General features: G+C 31.3%; 1 protein-coding gene across 1 annotated transcript in view; it reads right to left on the bottom strand.

The window, feature by feature from the left end:
* Nucleotides 1-449: 449 nt before the first annotated feature.
* Nucleotides 450-11,243, bottom strand: part of LOC126739509 (CTD small phosphatase-like protein 2) — a 33,010-nt gene continuing 22,216 nt past the window's right edge. Inside the window, exon 7 of the mRNA XM_050445246.1 lies at nt 450-1,468. Coding sequence (XP_050301203.1) covers nt 1,403-1,468 — 66 coding nt within the window. The 3' untranslated portion in view covers nt 450-1,402. The remainder of the gene's footprint in view (nt 1,469-11,243) is intronic.

The following is an 11,243-nucleotide window of genomic DNA, read 5'->3' as shown; positions in this document are numbered from 1 at the left end:
CCGGGCTATTAGATTTATCGTTTTCTGTCCCTGTTGCACACTGACTCTTTCGTCTGCGCATTTCATCCGCCACTTGGATATGGTCGAGTTGTAGATAATTTTACGATCATCGATGATAATTTGGTAGCAACGGAGACCTTAACGGATCGCAACTATATTGCTAAAGTTGTAGAATCAAATAATTCAACGAATGATCCAAGTTTCGATAACGAGAGCGGTGATGATGATGGACAGGTGAGCGAACCAATTCCAAGTTATTCTGAAGCACTTAGTGCAATCAAAACTGTTATAAATTTCTTTTAATTTAACGATGACGGATCTACCGATACAATTTTAGAAGCCTCGTTAAAAGTTGAGAAACACATCGCCGAAATAAATTTGTGTAAAAACAATCAATAAACAAAAATAACAAGTTATTTTTGTTTATTGATCGAATAATATTAACTAACTACATATTTATGTATATATTTGTATATACATATTTAATTTGATGTCCTATTTCAATGTTATATCAATATTGTATCTTTTTTGTTCTACATACCTAAAATGTATTTCTAATTAGTTTAGTCCTTTAGTTAAACCAAAAAATATATTTATCGGTTTCTTTTAAAGCGTAACGTCGGTCATAAAGTACTGATTTTTTTCTCCCTAGAGGGTACCTAATAACCGAAGTTCACTGTATCTGGCTACAATAAAACTCTGTTCAGTTGCAAAAAAAATTCCCACATTCCTTTGTGACCCAACATTTGCAGGCTTACATTTACATAAACTTCCATCAAACTTTCAACAAATACCACCCTGTATATATAAGTTTTAAAATAGAACCATCAGCAAAATTACTAATTTTAAAACCCTATTAACACTAAATTATTTGTTCCCCTATTTACAGTGGCGTACACTATGACACTAAGACCATAATGTAAATGTCCCGTTTTTAACCCAGGTATATGTATATTTTTTGAGATCATTGTTGAGTGGCCTAATATAGTATATTCGAATTATAAAAACATGGATTTAAAAGCGGGACATGTACCTCTTGACCTAATTCCAATAATTAAAATGATGATGTAAAATACTGACCAACGATATCTAAAAATATGTACAATTTTAAAGCACAATTTTTTATTACTTTTATTATAAACAAATAGGGAAAACTAACGTCATTTAAAAGAACCATTTTGCGTACGTTAAATTTTGATTATGTGAGTGTGGTAACAAATAACATATTGCACAAACGTTCACGCGGATTGTCCTAAAACGAGCCCTATTTTCGTACGTTAGTCAGTACTTAAAAGCAACAAAATTACAAGAGCCTGGTTTAGATGCAGATCTAGTAAATATTATTTTAGATTACTTGGTAATAATATTATTGTTGAATTGGAACTCCGGGGTGATTTCCTCTCTAGTCTGGCGGCAGATAGCTGAATAGTTTGAATTTGTTTCGGATGTGGGGTCTGACGTCTTCTTTCTAAAAATTTCAATGTTTGCTGTTAAAATAATTTTATATAAAAGAAGACCTAACTAAGGTGCGTCTTAATTATAATATGTATAAGGGTATTGAAATGTTTAGTTATAAAAATATATGGACTTGGAATAGTGTTGTGCGAGTTGAAGATAAAATCTTCAAATCATCGGATCTAGATATTTTAAACAAGAGAGTACTAGACACTTTGTCATATTGACTATAATTTTATAAGCCTAATAAAAAAGATCTTAAAAGATCGCTATACAGTAGAGTCTCGATAACGTGAACGTCCCATAACGTGAACATCCCTAAACGTGAACAGCCTAATTGGTATTCAGCCATAGACATATAAATAAGGAGAGACGCAACTGTTTACATTTTCGGCCGCACATACATCTTTTTAGCAACAAAGCAACGTTGCCCGCCTTCTAAAAACGTCCTAGTATCCATTCACGCGGTACTCTAAAACGTCGATCAATATTTCGTTTACAGATAACAACTTGACAACATAGCGCGGTCGTCACTCCTCCCCTTCGTAATAAAATTTAGGGTTTCATTCATGTTTGGCGTTACAGTGTTGCTTTGTGTTTTGTTTCCCTCTTAGTGTTTTTTCGTGATATTTGACATTTTTATATTAAAAAAAACTATTGAAAAACAATTTGTGATGGTTCGGCAGTGTGTAGTTTGCAAAAAAATGGACTATTCTGATCCAGAACTTATATTTCGGAGGTAAGTGAAATCCCGTTCCTCCCCATTATCTTTTTTCTCAATGCCGTAACAGTGACGTGCCTACCAACTGATCTTTATTTATTGAATTTTAAAAATGAGAAATTTACATGAAATTTAACACTTTAGTATTGCCAATTATAAGCTATATAATTTATAATGATTAAAAAAAAACATATTTCAAGGGTATATACTTAGTAAATAGCTCTTTATGTAAATAATAAATATGATTATGATTCATGACTTTTTAAGTTAACATCAACCTTTATTTAATTTCATTGATATTCCTACTTATATTACCCTAATTCTTGGTAAAATATTAATTATTGTTATTAAGTAATTCCATATTGTACTAGATTGTCAAAATTGTTTATACTTGGTGTACATGACAAACAAAACAAATAAATTGTCATTATAATAATTATTATAATAGCTATTAAAGGTTGTTTTTTTCTTTTCCCATTTTAGGTTTCCTATAAATTTGGAAAGGAGGGACAGGTGGTCTTTAATTTTGGGTCTATGTAATCAGGCAATTACAAAGTACTCCCATATTTGTTCAAGCCATTTTGATCCTAGTGATATCATGATCACACAAATAACAGGCCGAAAGCAAATTAGGCCAAATGCTGACCCTCAGTTTCATCCTTCGATTTTCTTGGATCCTCCATCTTGCAGGTACATATTTTTTTTATATAAATAGGACATAATATACCTATACAATTCAAACTTTTCCTATAATATATTGTTTATAAAACTATTAAATTACTTAATATTATAAAACATGAAATATGATTTTTAGCTCCGATTCCAGTGTTATGGAGACACCTCCAAAAAAGTTTTCTGAATCCAATGCGTAAGTACTATTTCTAGCTTAAGGCTATTTTATATAAATATTTTAATTTTTAGTGCTGATTGGGAAACTTTTTCCAATGCTGTCGAAGATAATACTAACCCAAGTAGTCTTCCAAATATTGAATCTTTTAATTCGTAAGTATGGCTTCGGTTATTACTATGTTATAAATACAGGGTGGGGACTTTAAATGGAAAGATGCCTATTATGACTCTGAAATTTAGTTTTTTTAAAATACGATTTTAAACGTTTTTGGTAAGCCAATGGGCCATATTAGGCACCATTCCATTTAAAGCCCCTGCCTGTACATAAGTATACTAACATAAGCAAGTTTGTTTATTTCTTTTTGTTTTAGTAAGTTGCCTACATTTATATTTTCGTTTTTACGTGCTTCATAATTTGTATATTTTAAGTGGAAAATAAAATGTTATAGTACAAATTGTATTTTATTTTTTTATATTCCGGTTTGGATCTTAAAGATATTCTGACCTATAATAATAAAATCTTATTAGTAATAACTTTTAGACGCCTTTAAACGAATAGCTTTAAATATGTTATATCGCATGTCACGTGATGAGATATGTAAATATGTATGTAATTGAACGTCTAATTTTCTTAACAAAGCATCTATTAAGATTCTGTCTTTATAGCAATCAAATATATTTGCCGTAGCTATTTTTTTTGTAATCGTAAAAATCTATCATATAATGACTGATTTTTAACAAAAAATCCATTAAACTAAAAATACAACAAATAACAAAACGGTAATGGCAAGTGGCATGTTTTTGTTAATAAATATCCAAAATATTAAAGATACAAAAAGGCTTCAATAAACTAAACATTTTTAAGAATATAATAATTATGTACCTATGTATTATAACCAACCGGGTAATATACGTAAATTTTTTTAATGTTTCGTATGTAATTAAATAAGAAAAAGATATCTACAATCTTTACCATCGCTAATTAATTTCATAAAATATTTTAATATAAATATTTTTGATTACACCAATTTTTAATTTTTTTAACGGTTACGCCACTGGGCGACGCCGACGAAATATAGCCGACTGATATGAAATATTTTTGGACTGCCAGATGATGTCATTACGTCTTTCTCCTTTTATTAGTAACAGACGGAGAAGCCAATATCGCCGGCTCATATGGCGGGCGCATCTGATTGCACTCGTAGATACGTGACTCGTTTGATGCGATGTTGACGGTTTTCTGGCGGTCTCTCTCTTCTCTGTCTCTGTTCCGCTTAGGTTAAACCATAAAGACATGCTTGATCGTCAACAAACCGAATTTATGAATGAAACGTGTTGTCTCCCCTTATTTATATGTCTATGTATTCAGCCTATTCTAAAACGTGAACGCCAAAAATATCTCGCCTCTAGAATGTGAACAAAAAAATATTTATATCGTTTTACCGTCTTACCCGTAGGCATTAAGCGGCATTTCCTATGTTCCCTTTGTCGGCAACTTTAGTACTAACTTAGTTCTTTTGCATATCGCCGCCAAATTGTATATCTTGTTTGTATGTACATGTTTGGAAGAGATATGAAATTTGCGTCTTATTAAATGTTTGTTCGCAGATCAATACGAAACAAGCACGATGTCTACTAAGAAAGTAAATTATTTAACTCTGGAAAAAAAAGCCCAACTCTTGTCCGATGTTAGTAGAGGTTGCGGAGTTACCTTTTTAGCAAAAAAGTATGAAATAGCCAAATCCACGGTGTGTGCAATTAAGAAGAAAAAAGACCAAATTACTTCAACAGTTGCCTTGACTTTTTCTGGACCAGGTAGACGAAAATCTCTTAGACCTTCTGAATATCCATTAATGGAAAAAGTATTTGTATAAGTGGTTTTTGCGACAACGAGAGAGGAATGCACCAATAACAGTGGCGAAGGGTACGAGTAGACAAGGTAGACACTGTCTACCCAAAATTATCCAGTTATTTGTCATTAATTTATCACGTAATTATTTCATGTAATTGTTGAATTAAAATTTTTAAAAAATTAACACAGAACGTAGTCGCTATCCTTACTATGATTATATAGTATCTAAACATGATTAATCCGAAGGCGCGGCCCGCCTGCCGCACCGATTAAGATAAAAATACAGGGCTGACACCCAATTAATGTATACGAGTCCCAGGAAGACACATTGATATTTGTCTTCCGAAATTTGGAGCATCTAATCGAACCAAATACGCATCAAGCAGGCTACAGAGGTCCGGCCGCATCAGCATTCAGCCGTATGCAAAATTTACTCGCGGGGAAGACATTCGAGCTTTTGTCTATCGAAGTCGACCAGCTATTTTATTATGCTCTTGACGGTTATTGTTTATGGACACGCTTGATCTGGTTGGCCGCAATATCAGCATCTTCAATTTTGTTTTGTTTTTATGAATCTGCATTGGGTGGGGGCGCGTGCTATAGTAATTTAATAATTAGTATTTTTATTTTTGGGTGTATAGAAAAGGTTTTTTTAGTGGTTATTTATGAACGACTGTTCGATATTGGCAATTGTATTTTAGTTGTGTTTTTTTAAGTAGGTAGTATTTATTTTTAACTCTTTATCTTTTTATGCTAGTAGTAATTATTTATTTCTTTTTTATATCACTACATAATTTTTCTCTTTGAGTTAATATTTCATGCGCTTTCATTTTCTATTTCATTAAAGTGAATAATATTGAATACAAATTTTTTTCTAATAAACGATTTTTATTGTTTGTTTACCCGAAAAAAAAGTTCACGCTTCGCCACTGACCAATAAGTGGTTTAATATTAAAAGAAAAAGCCAAATATTTTCACGAAAAACTGTACGACAAAATTCACTTTTTCTGTGAGCTCGGGGTGGTTGCAAAAGTTCAAGAAAAGATTTGGCATACGCTTCCTAACAATAATTGGTGAAAAATTATCTTCCCAGCCCGAGCTGGTTTCACCAGTCTTACGTAAACTTGAAGAAAAAATCAAGGACCTAAACTTAGACTATAACCAAGTGTACAACGCCGATGAAACCGGCTTGTACTGAAAGACTTACGTATCCAGTGAAGAAAAAACTGCCCCTGGAAGAAAAACAGCCAAAGAAAGAATAACGTTTCTAGCATGTACAAATGCGACTGGACGACATAAATTGAATCCTTTGGTAATAGGAAAAGCTAAAAACCCACGTTTTAAGAACTCTTACATTCCTGCACACTACAAAAACTAACAATCTGCATGGATGACAGCCGGAATTTTTAAAGAACGGTTCAAAGAAATTTTTGTTCCTGAGGTAAATTTCCTGCCATAACTATACATTTCAAAATTAAAAGTTTGTTTTGATTTTAGGTGAGAAAATTTCTTAAGAAACAAGGTCTTCCAGAGAAAGCACTTCTTTTATTGGATAATGCCCCCAGTCATTCCCCAGTAGAGGAACTTTTATCTGATGATGGACTAATTCAAGTTATCAAGTACAAAAATAAAAAGTGCCTTGCGGTGTTTCTCGACCTAACAAAAGCATTCGATACAGTGTCACACCAAATATTATTACAAACATTAGAAAAATATGGTATCAGAGGCAAAGTATTACAACTTTTACAGAGTTATCTATCAAACAGAATGCAATACACCAAGATAAAAAGTAACCTTAGCGATCCTGATATCATTAAAATTGGAATACCGCAGGGCACTGTACTAGGACCCCTACTTTTCAATGTTTATATAAATGCAGTGAATGACATAAAAACTCCTGGCAAAGTAATATCCTATGCAGATGATACAGGAATTATATTTATTGGAGACACATGGCAAGAGGCAAAAGTTAAGTTTCAAGAAGGTCTATCATTAATCAAAAATTTTTTCGACACCTTTAAATTGTCACTAAATCCAAAAAAATCTAAATATATAGCATTTTCCATAAACAGTTTAAATAGACCAAACTTTCAAAATATTATTGTAAACAATATTAATGAACCAATTGCACAGGTAAACTCTATAAAATATTTGGGAGTCCATATAGACAAACATCTAAAATGGGATATACACATTGATTATTTAACAAAAAAGATAAAGGCACTCTTACATAAATTTTATTTACTAAGGGAAATTTTGTGCAGAAAACTGATTGTGTTGATCTATAAAGCTCTCGTGGAACCCCTATTAAGGTATGGGATATTGATTTGGGGTGGGGCATATGAAAACAGTCTAAAAAATCTTAAAACAATACAAAATTCAATAGTAAAGATAATGTTAAAGAGACCTAGGTTATTTTCAACAAAGCAATTATATAATTCTGAAATACAAGATTTGAAAACTCTTTTTATAACAACCTGTTGCTCTTATGTTCATAAATTCTATGGTAAACAAAGTATAATAAACCATAGACACCAAACCCGAGCTAATAAACACCAGCAAATTGTACTACCTTATATGATTCGAGATTTTGGTCAACATTCGGCAGTATTTTTAGCTCCAAAATTTTATAACCTTCTCCCAGAAAATGTCAAACAACAGAAATACTACAAAAAGTTTAATGAGCATGCCCTAAGTTATATATTAGGAAACAAAAGAAAATTTTGTTGATTGATCATATGTGCTTGTATCAATATTCTGCTTTTCACCAAACTTTTTATTTTCTTACTCGATAGCAATCACAACATAAATACATAAGGGAAAAAGAAAAAAATCTCAGTATGGACATTTATTCAATTATTTATTTTGTTTCAAATATTATAGGTTTTAGGTACCAAAGACTAGAAAATTCTGTAAAATACTACATAATACCTTTGTAGTTAAAATGTATATGTGTATATAGCATATGAATCTTTTTTTTTTCTCTTTTTCTCATTTTTATTGTCTGGTTTTTGATTTTTGTTATGTAGTTTTGGGTAAACTTATTTAAAATGTTAAATATTGTGAACTAATTTATATAACGGCTGGCCTACTAAGGGTAACAACATTGATATATTAGAATTTTTAAATTGTTTCTACCATAGCACATACAGATACTCTGGTATCTAGGTGCTTTATATTCTTAGAATTGTAATATATTATATTGAAGTTGAATATATTGAATATTGAATTGAATGTATATGCCTCCCAATGTGACACCCTTAATTCAACCTATGGACCAAAACTTTATTAGATTGACTAAACTGCATTATCGCTCCATGTTTTTGGCAATGGTTGTAGCTAATAAATCTAAGGACATGAATGTCATTATCAAACAATACAACCTCAGGGATGCTATTTTATACTTATCACGAGCATGGAATAAATTAGAACCAGCAACCATTAAAAAGTGTTGGAAAAATATTTTCGAAAGCCAAAGCAATGATGATCGTGAAGACACAAGACCCTTGGCAACTCTTCGTCAAGAATTGCTAAGCCTAAATAGCATTGTAGAGACTAACCTCAATTTATTACAAGAAATTGATACAGGGCAAGACTTCGAACGTGGAGATATCGAAGAATGAAATAAAGATGACTTCGTTGAACATGATGAGAATTGTACTGCAGTGTCTAATGATTCAGAAACCGAACAGGATCAAGATCCAGAGGTTTCTCAGGCTATGTCACTCACGTTGAGGCAGTTCGTATATTTAACAGAGGTCTAGAATGGGCGGAGCAAAACAATGCCGACTTCGAGGATATTCAGTCTTTACACAAATTACGTGAATGTGCAACTATTCTTTCAAACAAACAACGTATCCGTCAAACAAAGTCGATAACTTTTTTCTAAAAACAACAGATTAAATATAAATAATGTACATTGTACTTACTTACATACATATACTTCCCTATCCCTAATTAGTTCACGTTATCGAGACTCTATCTACTGTATTTATAAAATAATATACCTGGTGACACTGGAAAAAAGGAACACTTAATAACTGATATTGACTATTTTACTCTACAACATAAGCAAATGAAATTTGGTAGATTGATGGAATTAGTATATGAGCATCTTTTGCCATATTCAGGTGTTTTCCGTCACTTCCTCTTTAACCGGAAGTGACATTAATTTTCTTATTTTGAATGAGACACTTGGCATATTATTACGTATCTCGATAGAAAATAATATTCTGAGAACAATGCATTTGCTACTTTTTGTTTTATACTTATAGAAAAAAATCAATTTTTTAAATTTTGAAACAGGGTGCCATGACTGCGTTAAAAGTTTTCATTTTTAATCAAGTAATCAGGGGAAAATAGATTTTATTGCATTTTATGACTTAAATCTTCTACACGGCTATTTAAAATGTGTAAACCAGCAAATTTGGCATTTACTTTATTTCTTCACGTTATTGGGAACAACCACTTTTGAAATGCATATTTTTTTTCCGTATGATTTGATATAGTTATAGTTGATATAGTTTTTAAATCGGTTGATAAATAAGCCCGTAAGAAGAAAAAAACGAAGTCACATAAATATATTTATTTTATTTTTTGAAGGTTTTGACCTCTTGAATAGGAGGCTGCGTTTTGACGCGTTCTTTAATTATTTTTCAATTGACATAATACATGACATCTTATCAAGTGCAATTTTAGTGTTTACTAATATTTTAGATGTTTGCTGACTATATTTGTAAAAAACTGCATTTCAATAGTGGTTGTTCATAATAAGGTACTATTTAAAAAAATAAACTAAATGTCAAAAATACTAGTTTGTAAATTTTAAATAGGCGTGTAAAAGATTCAAGTAATACAATACAATGAATATCATTTTTCCGTGATTACTTGATTAAAAATGAAAACTTTCAACGCATTCATGGCACCCTATTTCAAAATTTAAAAAATTAATTTTTCCTATGAGTACAAAACAAAAAGTGGTAAATGCGGTATCATCATTCAAAATATTATTTTTTATCACAATACGTAATAATATACCAATTGTCCCATTTAAAATAAAAAAGTTAGTGTCAGTTCCTGTCAAACCGGTAAAGTAACGAAAAATTACAGAATACGCCAAAAGACGCTCTTATAACTAGAGTTGGGCATGGTCAATTGACCAACACCTATTTGACCAGTCAAATTCAGTCAAAATATATAAAGTATTTAAAACCATTTATTTATGTTTTATTTAGAGTTTTATGATATAAGTAAGTACATTAATTTCATTTTAATATTTATAAATTATTGAAAGCAGTCCAATTTACTCACAACCGTCTTCTACGAAATCCGGTAGACCTGATTCGGGGAATCTCAACACTCGCAACAAAACGACTGAAAACGTATTTCGTATTTACTAGCGTTAGAGATTGCAGATCGAACCGTACTCATAATTATTGGATTTTTGTGAACTAACAACGTAATTACAATGAGTTTGGGCAAGTCCAAAACCAAAATTTGGAATTGTTTCACGGAAATTCGCGAAGAAAATAAAGTAAAAGACAAATGTAACTACTGTGAAGCAATTTACATCACTCATGCCGATAGAATGAAGAATCACATACTCAAAGAGTGCAAATCAGTTCCAGAAGCGGTTCGACAAGATTATGTAAGTATACTATGATATAAATAGTATTTGATTATTTAGGTAGTTTCCCAAAAAGAGTAAAACGTTTTTAATTAACTTGTAAGCAATACAAATTAAATGTTATTTCTTGGAAAGAGGAATTCCGGATAAAAGCTTTTTACTGATATTTTTAACATATACTTTTTAATTTCCTCTTTTACTTTCCTGTTGTATGCTTGAAAGTAAAGGGGAATTATTGCAATGGAACCAAAAAACAAGTTTTTATAAAATATCATTATGTATGAAGGTTTCGAGTTCCTTTTTTTATGGGCTGAGGGCATAGTGGGGGAACTTTTGGGAATACCCGGAATACCAATATTTTAAAAAATATATAGAAAGTAGAAAGAAAATAAATTTATACAATTTATATTGGTATAAATTTAGAATATAGCTTTCATGAAGGTCTTCGTTTTGAGTTGTCTATAGTTTTTGGTTTTCGGAGATTAAGGGGAATAGGATTTCATCAATTTTCGGGGTTTGGGTATAGTGTACAGTGTACAGTCCAAATATTTTTGAAAAAATAACGAAAATAATATGAATTACACATTACACCATTAGGCACGATCGGACGAGTGTCTTATTTTATTATTTTGTTTTCAGATGAACAAGGCAAAGACCAGTTTGAATGAATCCTTCGAAGATGAAAACGGAGCAATATTTCCCAAGAAAAGCAAGAAGCCACGTACAGAAATCAATGAAAT

This window comes from Anthonomus grandis, chromosome 8, assembly GCF_022605725.1.
Source record: "Anthonomus grandis grandis chromosome 8, icAntGran1.3, whole genome shotgun sequence".
Classification (NCBI taxonomy): domain Eukaryota; kingdom Metazoa; phylum Arthropoda; class Insecta; order Coleoptera; family Curculionidae; genus Anthonomus; species Anthonomus grandis.
Note: the sequence above shows the minus strand (reverse complement) of the source record. Positions and strands in the feature narration are given on the sequence as shown.